The sequence below is a fragment of the Hyperolius riggenbachi genome, chromosome 2, assembly GCF_040937935.1.
Source record: "Hyperolius riggenbachi isolate aHypRig1 chromosome 2, aHypRig1.pri, whole genome shotgun sequence".
NCBI classification, from domain to species: Eukaryota; Metazoa; Chordata; class Amphibia; order Anura; family Hyperoliidae; genus Hyperolius; species Hyperolius riggenbachi.
Genome location: NC_090647.1, coordinates 309,251,574 through 309,272,407, shown reverse-complemented (window position 1 = coordinate 309,272,407; position 20,834 = coordinate 309,251,574). Strand labels below are relative to the sequence as shown.

Here is a 20,834-nt window from a genome sequence, read left to right as displayed (position 1 = left end):
CCACGAGCTATAAAAAAACTAAAACCTATAACGGGGAATATGTTATTACACTGGGACAGTTATTATCCATCACATACCTTTAAAACTCTACCATGTAGCCAATTCCTTAAAGAGGATCTGCCGTGAAAATCTTAAAATTTAAAACACATACAAATAAGAAGTACATTTCTCCCAGGGTAAAATTAGCCATCAATTACTTTTCTCCTATGTTGCTGTCACTTACAGCAGGTAGTAGAAATCTGACATTACCGACAGGTTTTTTTTTTTATCTAGTCCATCTCTCCATAGGGGATTCTCATCATGGCCTTTATTCTTTATAAAGGCATTTCCTGAAAAAGATTTATACAATGATGCTGGGCAGCCTCCCTGCGCGCTGCACACTATTTTGGCAGTTGGATGGAGCAACTGCCATTCACTAAGTGCTTTTAAAAATAAAGAAAACCCTGAGAACCCCCCCCCCCCCTTTGAGAAGATGGGCTAGTCCAAAATCTGTCAGTAATGTCAGATTTCTGCTACTTACTGTAAGTGACAGGAACATAGGAGAAAAGTAATTTATGTCTCATTTTACTCTGGGAGAAATGTACTTCTAATTTGTATGTGTTTAAAATTGTAAGATTTCGCGACCGCTCCTCTTTAAACCTGAAGCGAAAAAAAACTTACGATACAATGAAGCAAAGAAAAGTCTCTTTTTTTATATTCAGTTATTTCGTTTGTTTGTTTTTTTACATTGCATCATTCTGTCATATTTGCAGTTTACAAACCACACTCTGTATTTTAAACTATAAAACAGAGCAGAGCTAATGGCCCTTTGAAAGTCCCTGCAGTAAAGCCTTTTTTCAACCTGTGTCTCACAGTTTTTTTGTTTTTTTTTGTTTTAATGTATTAATGGTTCAAAAAACAGGACTGTCCAAGTTGGGTCAAAGAGCTCAGAGAAGCTCTTTTGCATAGATAACTGAAGTTTCTTAACACTTCCTGTGCTGGAAAACAATGAAACTCTCTTGTTTGCTACTAATGTTCTATTTCTTAGCTGTAATACATATACAATTCATTATATCATAAGTTTATTTTTGCTTCAGGTTTGCGTTAAAAAGAAACACAAACCATTAAGACTTTATTAAGCAAGCAAATTACCTAAATTTGAATCTGGAGAAACGGCAATGTTCTCCCCAGGCTCTTTTAGCGCACCCGGCTAGTTTTGGTGAACACCTGGCTGTCATCGGCTCACCTCCTCCTGCGCAGTAACCAGAGTTGTACAGAGAAGCACCAGCCCTGCATTCTCTCATCTTGCCCCACCCGGCTGGAAAAAAATTCTGGAGAGAACACTGAACGGGGATACAGAGAGCTTAATCAAAAAGGATATAGAGAAACCCAAGACTAAAAATAGGTTAACCTTTTCCTTTGACTATATGCCCATGGCCCAGGAGATCAAAAAAAATATTGAAAAATTGCAGCATAATCAGAAAGGGCCTCCTCCTGAGATACGGCATGAGTGAAATGCCTCTGGTCACAGCCACTTAGATAGTCACAGCCAGATAGAGCACAACCAAAAGGGAATTCCATCTGTGGACATTTGTTCTTTGTGCCCCACCCTAACAGGTAAACCTGTAAAGGTGGGACCAATAGAAGATGGTGACGACAGTTTGATCACATGCCAAACAAAATGGGTTGTGTATGTAATTTGGTGTTCTGTGCCTGATTTTTATATAGGCATGACAACTAGAGAAATGAAAACCCGGATACAGGAACATGTTGGATCATTGAAATCAGGGAAAGGATGCCAAAGACTAATGGTGTGTACACACTTGAAAGATAAATGAAAGATCTAAAGGGGCCCATACACTCAGCTGATTTTCTGGCCGACCGATCGATCGATTGATAGTTTGCAAATCGGTTGGCCAATCGACCGATCGATGGCCGATTTCGATCGATTTCGATGGAAAATTTAGGTCGATCTGATGAGATTGCTTATCAGTTTGCATTGGCCTTAATGGAAATCTGATGGCAAAAAAATGCCATCAGATCGAATTTCAATAGATTTCAAACTGAAATCTATTGGAATTCTATCCTGGTAAAAAATGTTCTAAAAACGCATCAGATAGATCATCAGATGCATTTCTTATCTATCTGCTGCCAATCTGACGAGTGTATGGGCACCTTTAAACCAATTTTACCTCCTTCCATGGATTATGAGAGCCATACTCTACACTGTCTTTTCTATGGAGCTGAACTCCCCATCAGATAAAAACTCTTTGCAAGATGCGGCACACACAGATGCTGTACACATTCAAAAGATCAGTATCTGCAAAAGATCTGTTCCTGCAAAAGTGCCATTCCTGCAAAATGCATTCATAGTCTATGATATCTGCAGATCCTCATACACACCTTGTTTAATGGACAATCATCTGCAGATCAGATCCACCAGGATGGATTTTTAGATCTGCAGATGATTGTCAGATATGCAAATGAAGTCTGTTAAACAAGGTGTGTATGAGGATCTGCAGATATAATAGACTATGAATGCATTTTGCAGGAACAGATCTTTTGCAGATACTGATCTTTTGAATGTGTACAGCATCTTTGTGTGCAGCATCCTGCAAAGATTTCAGCTCCATAGAAAAGACTGTGTAGAGTACGGCTCTCATACTACATGGAATGGGGTAAGATTGGTCTAAGATCTTTCATTTATCTTTCAAGTGTGTACACACCATAAGGGTGCATACACACATCAGACCATACTCTTTGGAAAATGAAAGATCAGACCAATTTTACCCCCTTCAATGTAGTATGAGAGCCATACCTACAAAGTCTATTCTATTGAGCTGAACTCCCCATCAGAAATCTTTGCAAGATACTGCACACAAAGATGCTGTACGCATTCAAAAGATCAGTATCTGCAAAAGATCTGTTCCTGCAAAAGATCCGTTCCTGCAAAATGCATTCATAGTCTATATCTGCAGATCCTCATACACACCTTGTTTAACAGACATTCATCTGCAGATCAGATCCACAAGGATGGATCTTCAGATCTGCAGATGATTGTCTGACCTGCAGATGAATGTCCGTTAAACAAGGTGTGTATCATGATCTGCAGATCTCATAGACTATGAATGCATTTTGCAGAAACAGATCTTTTGCAGATACTGATCTTTTGAATGTGTACAGCATCTTTGTGTGCAGCATCTTGCAATGATTTCTATCTGATGGGGAGTCCAGCTCAATAGAATAGACTGTAGGTATGGCTCTCATACTACATGGAGGGGGGTAAAATTGGTCTGTGATCTTTCATTTTCAAAAGACTATGGTCTGATGTGTGTATGCACCCTAAGGCTACATACACACATGAGATAAGTCTTTGGAAAAGGCAAGATCACAGACCAATTTTACCCCATTCCATGTAGTATGAGAGCCTAAAGGCCCATACACAGTCTATTCTATTGAGCTGAACTCCCCATAAGATAAAATCTTTGCAAGATGCTGTACACATTCAAAAGATCAGTTCCTGCAAAAGATCAGTTCCTGCAAAAGATCAGTTCCTGCAAAAGATCAGTTCCTGCAAAAGATCAGTTTCTGCAAATTGCAATCCTAGTCTTTGATATCTGCAGATCCTCATACACACCTTGTTTAACAGACAATTATCTGCAGATCTGAAGATCCATCCTGGTGGATCTGATCTGCAGATGAATGTCTGTTAAACAAGGTGTGTATGAGATCTGCAGATATCATAGACTATGAATGCATTTTGCAGGAACAGATTTTTTTGCAGATACTGATCTTTTGAATGTCTACAGCATCTTTGTGTGCAGCATCCTGCAAAGATTTTATCTGATGGGGAGTTCAGCTCAATGGAATAGACTGTGCAGAGTATGGCTCTCATACTACATGGAAGGGGGTAAAATTGGTCTGTGATCTTGCCTTTTCGAAAGACTTTATCTCAAGAGTGTATGTAGCATTATAGAACATTTTAGGAGTACACATGAAGGAAATCCAAGATGTTTAGCTTTTGCAAGTTTGGAGCATGTACCATTTCCACCAAGAGAGGGCAATCAAGAACGTCTACTTTTAAGGAGAGAGACCATATGGATTATTAAAACAGGAGCGATGGGCCCTATGAGCCTCAATGACTATGTAGATATGTCCTGTATCCAAGATCCATAGTGGGATACTGTTGAGTATACTTAAAGGAAACATCCGAGGTTTTTTTTTTTTTTGTTTTTTTTTTAAATCTACTTACCTGGGGCTTCGCCCAGCCCCTGGCAGCCGATCTGTCCCTCGCCGCAGCTCCAGTGTCCCCCTCTGTTGCAGATGCTGACCTCGCCAGGTTGGCATCTTCTGAGTCTGCCTGCACAGAGTGCTCCAGGCCACGTGAGTGCAATCACGCGCTCTCGCAGGGGCAGGAGATGCAGAACTGGCAAGGTCAACATCTGCAATGGAGGGAACCTGGAGAGAACGGCTGCCAGGAGCTGAAGGAAGCCCCATGTATGTGTAATTTTTTTAAATTTATTTTTTCCCTCTGACATTCCCTTTAAGAGATAATAGAGATAGTTTAGCACCTCTTGAAATGTCCTCATCTTTTTATAATTTTAATATAGTGTGAATAAATGTGTAAAAAGTTGATGTAGGATGCTTTTATAATAGTAATTGTTTTTAGCAGGGCTGTGGAGTTGGTACAAAAATCATCCGACTCCTCAGTTTTTGAAACCTCCTACTCCAACTCCCCAAAATTGCTCCGACTCCTCGACTTTGACTCCTTAGTCTAATTTTTACAAAGGCTATGGATTTGGTTCAAAAATCATCTGACTCCTCAGTTTATTGAAACCACCAAATCCAACTCCAGGTACCCAAGATTGCTCCGTCTCCACAGCCCTGGTTTTTAGCCATAGTAGGGGGGGAGTTGTATGAACACATGCAGGGGGCAGTATGGCGGTGGAGGGTGCGAAGAAATGGTAAATTATCTCCATACCCATGTTTCTTTGGGATTTTAAAATGCTCAAATAAAAAAAATCATCTGCTGATTCCTCCTGGTCATGTGATATTTGTATACACTTTTTGTCCCCCCCACTAGGTCACAATCTTTTAACAGCATGTGCATGGATGCTTGTTATGTCACTTTTACACAAAGTATGTTTGTTTTACAGTGGAATTAACCTGTACAATAGTTTCTAGGCAACCATATACAATGCTGGAATGTTGCCCCAGGCGTGTGCTTCTGTTGGTTATGTGGTGGCATGTCAGTAATTTTGCACACGACCAGGAAGCACCACGCTTCTTAGAGAACTAAACACTGAGGCAGGGATCACACTTGTCGGCTTTTGTGCGCGTTTTTTTTGCACAAAAAAACTGATTTCAACTGAGAACTCAAGATAATCAATGGGCTAGGTCTCCCTTGAATGCAGATTTTGCACGCAGAAAAAAACCTGACATCTTGAGTAGTTTTCCAGTTTTCTCTGTAATTTACATTAGCTGCTGTAAGGCAGGGGTCACACAAGGGGTTTCTGAAATGTGTAGAAAACTGAAAGACAAGTGTGACCCCTGCCTAAAGCCAGAAGGTTATCCCCAAACGTGTACCCCATTGGGTCAGCGATGATGCACACAGCCATAAAATACAACGCTGTGTAAGGTGGTGGGGCGGGCGGAGCTAAATATATCTTGAACAGGGGGAAGTTCGGTACATTGATGAGCCCGGCCAGGCTCAAGGCTCTTCGCCACAAAGTCCCTGAAGACGCAAGATACGCAAAACAATTTTTAGGTGGGCCACTGCCACATCAGTGAATTAGTATGTCATTTTTATGTATATTTAGATGTTGATTGTTAGTATGAACAGCCCAATGGAATAAAGCGATTTAAAGCAATAACAAGTAGTGTACAATCATTTCATTGTACCTCCTTATCATTGGATTCATAACACTTGCTAATTTTGTGTCCTGAGCACACGTGAATGATAATCTTTGACTACCAACACAACTGACTTCAAGAAAGTCATCCTGTATTGGTAGAGTTAAACCAGCACGTGCACTGCAGTGCCAGATCTGTGCCCAGGAATTACCACTGTTTTAGTGTGAACCTTGAACTCTCATGTTACAACGCGTCGCACAAGATGTGCAGTGCAGTGCATCATAACTGACAGCACCACGCTTAGTGTGAATGAGCACTTATAAAATGCATGGGGCCATTGTCACGTTATGTTCTGCTTTATTATGTAGAGGACTATGTACTGTCATTGTATAAATATGGAAAACTGTGTTAAAGATTATAAAAAAAGGTAGAAACCTGAAATTGCCATAAATGAGTGGAAGATGAAAGCAATACTTGCTGTAAATATGCATTGCTCTTTTGTGTTTCAGAACCAAAGAGTCATTTTGCGGATTTGGCTCCCACAATGCTTAAACAGGAATATGAGGGAGTGAAGGCTGTAGACGGGTAAGTTAGAAAGTTGCTGCATGCTTTATAGATATCCCTAGCTGTAGCATTAGTTGTAAGGCTGGCGGCCTCACCCTTCTTCAGCAAAAGTCCTGGCAGTGTTAATTACTATTCCCCCTCCAGGCCACCATTGACACTGTGGAAAGATGTAATTCGGTTTTCAGCTATTGCTGGCGGCCGAATTACGCAGTTTTTCTCGTAAATTAGGCTCTCTTTGACAGCATCAAAAATAACTAGCTGGTATAGCTGTAATTCACATTACGACCTATGGTTGTGCCCAAATTGCCAGCGCCATTTTTTGCCTGATTCGCTCTGGCTCACCCATAATGCTCTTAACAACCCTGTGAATGCCGTTTTTGCTTCTCCACAAAAAAAAAAAAAAGTTTGCAAAAGTCCTTGCATTGTAAAGATCTGAACTAAAAGCTTTCTTATTCTCGGAAATGGTGAAATGTCACATGAAATATTTGTTTCATTATAAAATACGGTATATGTTCAACTGCATCGAATTAAAACAATTTGAACGCATAATGTGGTCTTATTTTAGTGGCTGACCTAAGCTGAGCTCTATATGCGATGGGAAGATGGTGTACTGTTGTAAAAGTGCTTCTTTTCTTATTCCAGGGTCAGTGATGTTGTGAAACGACTGTTGTCGTTAGACATGGCAACTCAGGTTAGTTTCAAGTTAAACAGTATTAAATGTGGGTTTATTTTTTGATTTTGTTTTGTTTTCTCCTGTTTAACAGAATAAAAAAAAACTGTTTGGACAGTGTCAGTATTAGTTTGTTTCATGTGACAAATAAGGTCACACTTAATGTGGCAATTCCTCTGAGAACACCGATGTTAAGACATGTTAACAATGGTTAACCCTTTCCGGTTCTATGTTGAACTTTTTTCTGCATAGCTCCAATGTCGAGCATAGTGAAAATGGCTGCCCTGACCTCCAGCACTGTGCCACGTAATGTAAATATTATATGGGCGCATTTGAGGTTGTAGGGACACCACTGCCGGATTTGGTTCAGCATGGAGTCCCCTTATGTGGATCAAAGTGTCACACAAACTCTGACACTTTGATCTTCTTCAGTCAAGGAGATGATGGTTTTACTACTATTTGGGGTATGATTTAATTGTATTTTCCACTAAATGTGGAAATACAAGTTAAAGAGAATCTGTATTGTTTAAATCACACAAAAGTAAACATACCAGTGTGTTAGGGGACATCTCCTATTACCCTCTGTCACAATTTCGCCGCTCCCCACCACATTTTAAAGTAGTTTTAAAAAGTTTGTTTGTAAACAAACAAAATGGCCACCAAAACAGGAAGTAGGTTGATGTACAGTATGTCCACACATAGAAAAATACATCCATACACAAGCAGGCTGTATACACCCTTCCTTTTGAATCTCAAGAGATCATTTGTGTGTTTCTTTCCCCCTCCATCTCACTGAAGAGTTACAAGCTGATTGTTTGTTTACTCTTGCAGACAGCTCTGCCCGGTTGTCTGTAATTCTGCAGTATGTGACTCATCAGTATGTTAACAGAGGATTTATCCAGCTTGTAAAAGATAAGAGAGCAGAGAAAGGGCTGGTTCAGACGGACGTTTGCAGAGCGTTTACAGCCAGCATTCAGGGATTGGTGTTAAACGCTCCCATTCAAGTGAATGGGAGCGTTTGTACCAAGCTTTCAAGCGCGTTTACACAAACGCGGCGTTTGGGTCCCGATTTTCCCTGGCGTTCAAGGAGCCCCTGGAAGCTACATGTAGCTTTCAGGGGAGGTTAACCGCGACAGCTAATGTCCCTCTAGGGGAAGAAAAAACGCGACCGCATCCAAACGCACACGAACGCTGCTAAACGCGACGCCAACGAACGCAACGCCTCCAAACGTCCATCTGAACCAGCCCAAAAGCTGGCTAATGTAAATAACACACACACACAGGGGAGTGTGCATAGAGGGGGCATGCATAGCAGATCACACTGAAGAGTTGGCAGCCTTCCAGACACAGGATGATAAGTCCGACAAGGGAAAGATAAGCTGATTTATTACAGAGATGGTGGTAGTATAAAGTGCTGCAGTAAGCCAGAGCACATTATAATAGGTTTAGGAACCTGTAGGATGGTAGAAAACACAATGACATTTTTGTTAGAGTCCCTTTAAGGAAGTACACCATTATATTTATATTTCCTACAGATGTATATTAGTGAGGTACATTCAGTGATTTTGTTGTATAATTTATAAAAAGAAATAAGTAAAATGTATTTCATCTCTGATGTCTTTTATCTTTGTTTTGTGACCTTTAGTCCGATAAACTCAAACTTAAAGCCCAGCAACTTGTGGATAAAGTGAAAAGAAGTCCTGATGATACAAATTCCAAAGGAGTTTACAGTGAGTGTCATTTCTTGTCTCATTGTTCTCTTTCACAACCAATTTACTCACTGTCTGATCGCCAAAGTCATGACAAATTTATAGATATCCCCAATTTAATACAACATTTTGTTTTTAATGGAGGATTGAAGGATGATGAAAATATTGTTGGAAAATGTCTTAAAGGCACTTAAAGTCCTGACTGAGGCGGAGGAGAGCCGCAGGCAGGGGGGAGGCGGAGGAGAGCCGCAGGCAGGGGGGAGGCGGAGGAGAGCCGCAGGCAGGGGGGAGGCGGAGGAGAGCCGCGAGCCACAGGCAGGGGGGAGTCGGAGGAGAGCCGCAGGCATGGGGGTGGTGAAAGAGAGCTGCAAGCACGGGGGGGTGGGGGGTGGAGGGCTGTAGCAGGCACGGGGGGGGGGGGGGGGGTAGGGTTGGTGGAGGAGAGAAGTAGGTATGGGGGTGGAGAGCAGCAGGCATAGGTAGGCGGAGGAGCGCAGCATATTTTGGTATTATTGGGAGTGAGTCATGGAAAGAAGACTTTCAACATAAAGTAGATATTAGGAAGATCCACACTTGAGCAAGCTACTACGCTCAAAGTAACTTCCAGTTTATGTATAGGAGGATCTGTTTGATGAAACCACAAGGCAATTCTTGAGTTCAAAAAATTCAAAATCACACTTTATTGTATCAAAAAGATTATCAACAGGTAAAAACTTTTGTATTTGTCAGTAGAAAGTCTTCATAACATGAATGTAGACTATTCCGTTTTGACAGATATTAGACACAATGTGCTTTGGTTGATGAAACATTTCAGCCAACGACACTAGTCTGTTTCGTGTTGGTAACCCTTCATCAGGCCTTTACAAAGCAAATATATCATAGGGGGGGAGGGGGCATGGGGAGGTGGTAGAGAGCAGCATGTATGGGGAAGCAGAAGGAAAATATGTTTATATTTGAGTAATTCTTCCCTCATGGTTACCCTATACATGTGACAACAAGAGAATAATGGCTCTCGTGGTTTTAGTCACATCAGCCATGTTTCCTGTTTTTTTCATGTACAATTGGTGGTTTTAGTTTCCAGTCAGATTGGTTTATATTACAATTTATACAGGCAAGTAGGTTTCCTCAATTACTGAAAGCATTGCATTAGGAGGAAACTACAGCTTCTCTGTTTCAGCATATGCAGATATTCTCTTTCGCTATTACAACACTGTTTACAATGTGTGATGTACTGCTTCTGGAACAGGAACCAGGGAAACATCTACCGTACTTGCTTTAGTTTTTTTCACTTAGTTCTGTTAAAAGCAAAGAATTTATGAATTATGTTTAAAAATGTATTTGTTATTGCAGTTGCCCACATGACAGCCAAAATCCAAAGTTACATGGAACATAATCAAAAGCATCCAAAGGTAAGCAAAGTTAAAAAAAAAAACACTAACCGTACCGAGTAGAAGAGTAAATATTATTGCCTTATATGCCCTTTCATTTCCTTACTGATTATTATTTACCGATTATTATAAAGCTCAAGTCCAACCAGCACTTTCATTTTTGTTTTTGCTTGGAGAACGGCCCTGAAGTAGTTGATTTGCTATCCAGTGCAAAAAAGGGGGGGGGGGGGGGGAAGCTCCTCTGTTAGAGGTGGCCATTAACAATAAAATTACAAAGATGATCGATCGTTTAAAATCACTGCGATAATCACGATAATCGCTTGGCCAACAAATCAATAGCCAATTCCATCAGGTTAATGGATCAATTTTCCGTGTAGAACCCATCAATCTGATCTGATTGTTTAGCAAGTTTTCGAAACTGGGAACAATCGATTGATTACTGCTGAAACGATCGGTCAGCCGTGGGATTGTATCGTTAATGGCTCCCTTAAGTTAACAGATTTAGTTATACAGAGTGCAATTGAAGCTATTCTTCCTAATAGAAGAAAAAGAATGACACCAGTTGGATGATGGGCAAAAGTGTACTATATAGCTTTGGACAAGAAAAATAAAGTGAGAGAAATGTACCCTTACAATTTATCACATATGGGGTTGGTCACCTTTTGTTCTTTATAGGTGTATGCTGCCCACCACCTACTTAATGTATAAGGGCTTGTTCACACCTACGGCGTTTTCGCCTTTTTTTTAAAGTGCCGGCGATTTGAAAAATCGTCTGGGAATTCAGACATAACAGCTCCAACCTTATGTGCAGCCTTGGCGCACTAATCGATGGGGAATTGACTTTCAGAAACCAAATTTCATCTGTAGTTAACTCTTCCTACTTTCATCTTAAGAACATTGCAAAGATTAAATATCTGATTCCCCCAGAGGATCTTCTAGTTCACGCCTTCATCACATCACGGCTGGATTACTGCAATGCCCTTTATGCTGGTCTCCCCAAAAAGGACCTGCGTCGCCTGCAATTAGTGCAGAATGCTGCAGCCAGATTACTAACAAACCAGCCTCGCCACTGTCACATTACACCGATCCTTCGCTCACTGCACTGGCTACCAGTAGAATGGAGAATACTCTTCAAGATTGGACTGCTGACATTCAAATCCCTGCACAATCTGGGCCCTGGATACATGAAGGACTTGCTGAAACTGCACCACACCTCTCACAACCTCAGATCAGCAAGTTCTATAAACTTGGTCACTCCCAGAGTGCACCTCAAAATCTAGAGACAGAGCCTTCTGTCATGCTCTTTGGAACTCCCTGCCACACCCAGTAAAGACGGCACCATCCCTGGAGCTATTCAAATCCAGACTGAAAAGCCACCTGTTTAGCCTGGCATTTCCGGACTTATAAAATTCTTCCTCTGTACCACGATGGTCTGAGCCATGCTTATACGCTTTGAGTCCTACGGGAGAAAAGCGATTTACAAATGTTGTTGATTGTTGTTGTAAAAGCGCTTGTGCGATGATTCCTGATTAGAGTGTTCACATATGAGCGGATTGATTTCAATCCACTCACCAAAGCGCTGCCTGTACCATTTTTGGGACGATTTGCCTCAATGGAAGGTATAGGGAAATCGCAAAGCGCTTGAAAAAAACGCTTGGTATAGCGATTTTCCCAGCGCTGCCATGAATAACTATATTGTTATTATTCATTTCCGGGTGAAAAAACAATCGCTCTGCAAAAGGGTTTAGAAAAGCGCTTTATAAAAAAATCGCAGCGCGCAGGTAAACGCTAAAAAAAACGCACAAAAAACAAACATCTGGCATCAGCGATTTTCGATTTTTAGATGTGAACAAAGCCTAAGTGAACCTGAAATGTAAGGCCCTGGACCTTTGTAAGCCAATCCAAGTGGTTTTGGGGCAGACTCTAGTATTTTTCAGTGATGCCGAGCACATCCTTTCAGTATCATTGAAGAGTTGTATCCACTTTCTTGCAGTACAGAGGAGAAAAGCCCGCATCAGCTATTTTTCAGATATTGCAATACAAGCCCATTAACAATTTAACCCCTTGGTTCAAAATGGACATTTATAAATGTCCTAATTATGCACTTTTTTAGTGCAAATAGGATGTTTATATAAAGGTTCATTCTGCCGAAGTGGGTGAGCGCCGTGCATTTTAACTCTTCAGCCTATGACATGAAGTGGTTAAAGTGAACCTTAAAGAAAACCAGAGGTGGGTTCTAAGAATCCTAATTGCACACAGAGGCTGGGTCTGCATATAATACCCAGCCTCTGTTGCTATATGGTTCCCCCTGCGCTCTGCTGTGACCCCATAAATCATACGCTGTGCTAAGCGACACGCAGCGTGTCGATAGCCGGCTGTTTACGTCTGTGCTGTCAGTCTCGCCGCTCCCCCGCCTCCTCTGTCGCCGCTCCCCGCTCGTGTCCCTTCCCTCCAATCAGCGGGAAGAGACTGGGAGCGGCGAGACTGACAGTACAAACTTAAACAGCCGGCTATCGACACGCTGTGTGTCGCTTAGCACAGCGTATGATTTATGGGGTCACAGCAGAGCACAGGGGGTCCTGTGGGGGAAACTATATAGCAACAGAGGCTGGGTATTCTATGCAGACCCAGCCTCTGTGTGCAATTAGGATTCTTTGAACCCACCTCGGGTTCTCTTTAATCCAAATCCTATTTAGTACACCTGTAAAAGCATTACAAATGTTGTTGTTGTTGTATGCCTGACTCAACTTATTGGGGTTTGTTTCTGCTCTAAAATGGCTTCTTTTTATATGTGTGGATTAAGACCGTCATAATTTATCATTTTTTCTGTTCTGTCACACCAAAATGCTGACATTGGCCAGCTGTCACCAACTATAGTCTTGTGATATTGGTGACAGGATTAGTGGTTAGCAATCTTAGGGTGCATACAAACATCCAGTTTTCAAATGGCCAATCATTGACCAATTTTATCACCTACATGTAGTATGAGAGTCTGCCTACACAATGTGATCATACTACATGGAAGTGGTAAAATTGACCTATCAAAAATGGGTGTGTGTATACACCCTTAGAGAAAGAGAGACCTGTGACTTGGGCACTTGTGTGGCAACTATTTGTGCTCGTCGTCCTTAACAGCCAGTCAAATTCTTTGTTTCATTTAGCAATCAGGACTGGAAAAAAAGCCACAAGCAGGACAGTTGTTTTAAGGTAACCAACTGTCATTCTCACATACACAGAGGAAGTAAAATGCCGAGGACAGACTTGTGTACATATACACAAAATAAAAGATTTGTGTATAAAAAAAACGGAGATTGAAGAGAAAAGGGTAAGGCCTCTTTCACATTATGAAACACAGATGGGCGTGCGATCGGAATGCGATTGCACGCCATCAGCATTTCCATCTGTTGCCCTGCTGATCCCATTTACTACAGTAAATGTTTCAACGCTGCATTTTGTCCAAAGATGCGTGAAGCAGTGTGGTATCGCCACACACTGCTGCGCAGCGCAATAGTGAGAATGTCAGTAGGTGTAGGCCATGCACTTCTGATGTTCTTACTTACTGCGCGTTACTGAAATGCACTCAGCAATGTGTACAGTATGAACGAGGCCTAATGTAGCAAGTTTTTATCACTCCTATCTGTACATGCATATAAATTATTAAAGCAATCCTGAAGCAAATTAAAATGAAAAGGATATTTAGGTACTTAGCTCAGAAAGTCTCTTTTGGATATTCCATAGGATTCCCTCTCTATTTAATCGCCCCAGCAGGCTGAATGGGTTTCTTCAGTATGTGAGAGCGGTCATAGATGAGCGTGCCTGTACTAGGCATTCATGAGTGATTTGAAAAAGCTCTTGCTAATGCAATGCTATGGCATTTTTATCACATCGCTCAAGTGTGATCACACCCATAGCATTACATTAGCAAGAGCTTTCAAATCACAAAGTGCTCAGAAAAGCGCTCCTAGTGGGTTTCTGGCCTAAGAGCTGAGCATGTTTTTTTCCCACATGCTTAAAATGATCCCGTGCCGAAGCTAAGCATCAAAATAAGATATTTACCTGAAGAGAGGGAAGCTTCAGGATCCTGCTGAGGCTTCCCTGGGTGCTCTGATGTTCCCCATCGCTGAGCGCAGCTCCCCTCCAGATACGGGGACACCCTTCGGGCGTGCATGCGGCTCTGGCTTACTGCGCATGCCCATGGGTAGGCTGACGTGGCCTCACTGCAGGAAGAGGAGCTGCACTGCCCTGATATGATTAGCGACTATGCCTTGTCACTACTCCTACGGGTGGCCGCTCTCGGCGACGGGGGAAATCAGAGCACAGAGGGAAGCCTCAATAGGCTCCTGAGGCTTCCCTCTCTCTTTAGGTAAGTATTTCAGTTTGTACCCGAGCTCGGGTACACTTTAAGTGCATTCATTCTATTATGCGTGGACCTCACTCACATGGCCAGGGCAGACACGCTCTTCCATGGCTGTGCTCGCAGGCAGAAAAAGAGAAGGACCCAGCACAGGAACAGTGTGGAATAAGAAGATATGGGAAGCTTCCCACTACTAAGGTAAGTATCTGTCTTTTTACCTGATGACAATTAACATGGTTTTCACTATTGGTAAGGCCCTACTTTAACCACTTCCCGACCGCCTAACGCACAGGGGCGGCCGGGAAGTGGAGCCGGCAAGGACCAGCTCACCCACAGAGGCGGCGGTCCTTGTAAGGGCATGAGCGGAGCAATTGCGTCATCCGTGACACGTTCCTCCGCCGGCGCCTGTCTCCGTACACCCGCCGCAACATCCCACCGGCTATACGGAAGCGCCGGCGGGATGTTAACCCGACGATCGCCGCATACAAAGTGTATAATACACTTTGTAATGTTTACAAAGTGTATTATACAGGCTGCCTCCTGCCCTGGTGGTCCCAGTGTCCGAGGTACCACCAGGGTAGGCTGCAGCCACCCTATGTCGCACCCAAGCACACTGATTTCTCCCCCCCTGCCCCAGATCGCCCACAGCACCCCTCAGACCCCCCCTGCCCACCCCCCAGACCCCTGTTTGCACCCAATCACCCCCCTAATCACCCATCAATCACTCCCTGTCACTATCTGTCAACGCTATTTTTTTTTTATCGCCCCCTCCTGATCACCCCCCACCCCTCAGATTCTCCCCAGACCCCCCCCCCCCCCCCTGTGTACTGTATGCATCTATCCCCCCTGATCACCTGTCAATCACCCGTCAATCACCCCCTGTCACTGCCACCCATCAATCAGCCCCTAACCTGCCCCTTGCGGGCAATCTGATCACCCGCCCACACCAATAGATCGCCCGCAGATCCGACATCAGATCACCACCCAAACGCAGTGTTTACATCTATTCTCTCCTCTAAACACCCACTAATTACCCATCAATCACCCCCTATCACCACCTGTCACTGTTACCCATCAGATCAGACCCTAATCTGCCCCTTGCGGGCACCCAATCACCCGCCTACACGCTCAGATTGCCCTCAGACCCCCCCCTTATCAATTCGCCAGGGCATTATTTACATCTGTCCTTCCCTGTAATAACCCACTGATCACCTGTCAATCACCTGTCAATCACCCATCAATCACCCCCTGTCACTGCCACCCATCAATCACCCCCTGTCACTGCCACCCATCAATCAGCCCCTAACCTGTCCCTTGCGGGCTATCTGATCACCCACCCACACCAATAGATCGCCCGCAGATCCGACATCAGATCACCTCCCAAGTGCAGTGTTTACATCTCTTCTCTCCTCTAAACACCCACTAATTACCCATCAATCACCCCCTATCACCACCTGTCACTGTTACCCATCAGATTAGACCCTAATCTGCCCCTTGCGGGCACCCAATCACCCGCCTACACGCTCAGATTGCCCTCAGACCCCCCCTTATCAATTTGCCAGGGCATTATTTACATCTGTCCTTCCCTGTAATAACCCACTGATCACCTGCCAATCACCCCCTGTCACTGCTACCCATCAGATTAGACCCCTATCTGCCCCTAGGGCACTCAATCACCCGCCCATACCCTCAGAACGCCCTCAGACCCCAGCCCTGATCACCTCGCCAGTGCATTGCTTGCATCTATTCCCCCCTCCAATCACACCTTGCGACACCCATCAATCACCTCCTGTCACACCCTAGCACACCTACCCATCAGATCAGGCCCTAATTTGCCCCGTGCGGGCTCCTGATCACTCGGCCAAACCCTCAGATACCCCTCAGACCCCCTTCCGATCACCTCCCCAGTGCATTGATTGCATCTATTTTCCCTTCTAACCACCCCCTGAGACACCCATCAATCACCTCCTGTCACCCCCTAGCACTCCTATCCATCAGATCAGGCCCAATACAACCTGTCATCTAAAAGGCCACCCTGCTTATGACCGGTTCCACAAAATTCGCCCCCTCATAGACCACCTGTCATCAAAATTTTCACATGCTTATACCCCTGAACAGTCATTTTGAGACATTTGGTTTCCAGACTACTCACGGTTTTGGGCCCGTAAAATGCCAGGGCGGTATAGGAACCCCACAAGTGACCCCATCTTAGAAAAAAAGATACCCCAAGGTATTCTGATAGGTGTATGACGAGGTCATTTTGCGGCATTTGATTTCCAGATTACTCCTCATGGTTTAGGGCCCCTAAAATGCCAGGGCAGTATAGGAACCCCACAAATGACCCCATTTTAGAAAGAAGACACCCCAAGGTATTCTGTTAGGACTATGGCGAGTTCATAGAAGATTTTATTTTTTGTCACAAGTTAGCGGAAAGTGACACTTTGTGAAAAAAAACAATACAAATCAATTTCCGCTAACTTGTGACAAAAAATAAAATCTTCTATGAACTCACCATAGTCCTAACAGAATACCTTGGGGTGTCTTCTTTCTAAAATGGGGTCATTTGCAGGGTTCCTATACTGCCCTGGCATTTTAGGGGCCCTAAACCGTGAGGAGTAGTCTGGAAATCAAATTCCGCAAAATGACCTGTGAAATCCTAAAGGTACTCATTGGACTTTGGGCCCCTTAGCACAGTTAGGGTGCAAAAAAGTGCCACACATGTGGTATCGCCGTACTTGGGAGAAGTAGTACAATGTGTTTTGGGGTGTATTTTTACACATACCCATGCTGGGTGGGAGAAATATCTCTGTAAATGACTTTGTGTGTAAAAAAAAAAAAAAAAAAAAGTCATTTACAGAGATATTTCTCCCACCCAGCATGGGTATGTGTAAAAATACACCCCAAAACACATTGTACTACTTCTCCCAAGTACGGCGATACCACATGTGTGGCACTTTTTTGCAGCCTAACTGCGCTAAGGGGTCCAAAGTCCAATGAGCACCTTTAGGCTTTACAGGGGTGCTTACAATTAGGCGCCCCCCAAAATGCCAGGCCAGTAAACACACCCCACAAATGACCCCATTTTGGAAAGTAGACACTTCAAGTTATTCAGAGAGGGGCATAGTGAGTCCGTGGCAGGTTTCATTTTTTTTTTGTCGCAAGTTAGAAGAAATGGAAACTTTTTTTTTTGTCACAAAGTGTCATTTTCCGCTTACTTGTGACAAAAAATAATATCTTCTATGAACTCACTATGTCTCTCAGTGAATACTTTGGGATGTCTTCTTTCCAAAATGGGGTCATTTGGGGGTTATTTATACTATCCTGGAATTCTAGCCCCTCATGAAACATGACCGGGGGTTAGAAAAGTCATAGATGCTTGAAAATGGGAAAATTCACTTTTTGCACCATAGTTTGTAAACGCTATAACTTTTACCCAAACCAATAAATATACACTGAATGGGTTTTTTTTAATCAAAAACATGTTTGTCCACATTTTTCGCACTGCATGTATACAGAAATTTTACTTTATTTGAAAAATGTCAGCACAGAAAGTTAAAAAAAATAATTTTTTTGCCAAAATTCATGTCTTTTTTTGATGAATATAATAAAAAGTAAAAATCGCAGCAGCAATCAAATAGCACCAAAAGAAAGCTTTATTAGTGACAAGAAAAGGAGCCAAAATTCATTTAGGTGGTAGGTTGTATGAGCGAGCAATAAACCGTGAAAGCTGCAGTGGTCTGAATGGAAAAAAAGTGGCTGGTCCTTAAGGGGTGTAAAGCCCTAGGTCCTCAAGTGGTTAAACCCATATGATTATTAGCTAGCCTTTATAGAAGTAGAGCTGGAGTGGGATCAGGCAGGTAGCCAGAGGCCATAGCTACACAAGTTAATGCCAAAATAAGCACTGTAGGGAGGATAACAAGGCTGTAAACAATGCAGCTTTATCCATAGCCGACAATGCTTTGGGTTTCACAGTTTTCATTTAAAGTGGACTCACATAGTTTATATTGCACATTCAGGCAGCCATTGGTCTGACACAGAGGGATGGAGCTGCTGCTTACTGTTTTTTATTAATTTGTTTGTTTCACTTTAGAAATATTCATTTGTCTTTTTCTCTGTCTCGTGGGGTTATTTTTTAAAGGATAAGGCAAACAAGAGAAGAATGCTGATGTTAATAGACAAGCGCAAGAAGATATTAAAAAACCTGCGTCTGACAAACTTCGAGGTGTTCGAGCATGTATGCAAACAGCTGGGCATCGAGTACACTTTCCCTCCAGAATACTACAGGCGTGCAACAAAGAGGTGGCAGGCAAAGAAAGCCCTTTGTTTGAAGGTGTGTTGCAATATTGTATACTTTGAACCTTAAACCTTGGGATGGGCACCCTAAATGGTTGTTACTAAGAAATGAATCTTCTTAGTAAAGACTTATTTAGATCCAGCCAGCACCATTTGGCTGTATGGATGGAAGCGAGTTCAGGTTCAGTATCATATATATCTGGGAGATGGCTGAATCTAGCAGCTTGAAAAGATGGTTTACTTCACTTTTGTATGTTGCAAAGAGTAATTGGCAATTTATTTAAGCTTGGCTACATTTTTATGTGCATATAAAACACAGCCATTCCAAAGTGTTCCTACAGAAACGGCCAGATGGGTGTGCCAAAGTCTGTTGTCACATAGCCTTTTTGTCAAGATGAGTGCACAGAAAGTAGCATACTCTTGTGCAGCTAATAAATCATACAGGAATCTGGGCTGTCTGTGCTCTGGTTTGATTCAGACATCATTGCAGCCAAATAGACCAGCAGGGCTGCCAGGCAACTGGTATTGTTTAAAAGCAAATACATATGGCACCCTCCATATCTATCTCCCTTCAGGTGTCCTTAGTTAAAAGGAAATAGATTTGGCAGCCTCCATATACCTGTAGCTTCTGGTTGCCTTTAGATTTGTTAGTTTTTCTTAATGGCACATTCTCTTTTTGACTGGTTTCTAACTTTAGCTGTAGCAATCAAGTTCCAGTTTACCAAGTGTTTCTCCTCTCCTTGCCTTATTATAGGTACATGCAGAAGTGAGGAAGCTGAAAGCTAAAGGATTACTGCAGAAGAAAAGGAGAAGATTCAGGGCCAGTAGTGTTGCATCTAAACCGTGATGAACTCTACTCCATCTGCTTCACATCATCTAATGAGAATTTGCAGAATGCCCACCATCTGCACTAACGCTCCTTATAACACTTATGGCCCATTGACGCTCAGGCGATTAGTGATTGGTTACCACCGGCGATCGCTAGCACTTTTTTAAGCGCGAGTGCAACTAAAAGTATAGGGCAGTGATCTCACTGCCGCGATTGCCGATGATTCGTGGTTCGCTCTTACGCAGGGCATGCAGCGATTTTTGAGCGATTGTGATACTAATGGTAAAGAAACATGAATCGCGATCACTCAAAAGTCACCAAAAAGTACAGTGAAAAATAAGTGATTACAGCTAAAAAAAAAAATCGACCCAAAATGCTAGCGCTAATCGCTAGCTTTTTTGCGTTTGTAAGTGTGAATGGGCCCTTAACGTGTACCTGAGATGAGTGAAAATGCATGATTTTTATGTGGCTGGGGCTTCTTCCAGGCCCTGTAGTCTTTTAGCTGTCTCAGTGTATCTCTGGTCCCCTCTGTTGTGCTGCTGTTAGCCCCGATATAGTCTGAATTGGCTCAGTCTATACTACTGTGCATGCGAGGCCCTGGCCCCACTCCTCCTCGATTGTGCTGCCGTTGCTGGGAGCTATCTGCAGCTGCGCAGTGTCAAGCCTTAACTAACTGCGCAGGTGCAGAGGGCTCCGGGGCGCGATAGAGGAGGCTTGCTGCCTGGAACAGCACATGCTCAGTAGCCCTTGGGAGAACACAGATTTTAATTTGGCTGCAGCAGCCCATCAGATTAGACCAGGAGGACGCCTAGCGAGCTGACAGACCACAGGGGTTGGGAGAAGTCCCAGGTAAGTTCACATTCTGTTGTTCATCTCGTCTCAGATTTACTTTAAATAAAGCCTCCAGGCAAAAACTGAAATCCTACTGTTTTCCTGTATAGAATTAGAAGAATACCTATAAAAGTATTTGTAATTCAGCAGCTGAAATATAGAGATGGTCAGCGAGATGCTAATATGCATGCAAATTGTGTGCAGCTTGTAATCAGGCCAATCAAATTTAACTTGTCCCAGTCCTATTGAATTGTGAGAGAACTGAGTGTGTTCCACTATGCACAAACGATAAGAATAGACCGATATCTGGGTGAATTGCATCAATTTGAGGATTAAGCAGTATGGAAGATATTGGTCGATCAGA

The 20,834-nt window shown here is 43.0% G+C and overlaps 1 protein-coding gene across 1 annotated transcript in view; it reads left to right on the top strand.

Annotated features, from left to right (window-relative positions):
* The window catches only part of MRPS15 (mitochondrial ribosomal protein S15), a 29,244-nt gene extending 8,685 nt beyond the window's left edge, over positions 1-20,559 (top strand). The window contains exons 3-8 of the mRNA XM_068269061.1: positions 6,342-6,417; positions 7,039-7,087; positions 8,712-8,796; positions 10,126-10,184; positions 18,656-18,847; positions 19,565-20,559. Coding sequence (XP_068125162.1) covers positions 6,342-6,417; positions 7,039-7,087; positions 8,712-8,796; positions 10,126-10,184; positions 18,656-18,847; positions 19,565-19,657 — 554 coding nt within the window. The 3' untranslated portion in view covers positions 19,658-20,559. The remainder of the gene's footprint in view (positions 1-6,341; positions 6,418-7,038; positions 7,088-8,711; positions 8,797-10,125; positions 10,185-18,655; positions 18,848-19,564) is intronic.
* The last annotated feature ends 275 nt before the right edge of the window (positions 20,560-20,834 follow it).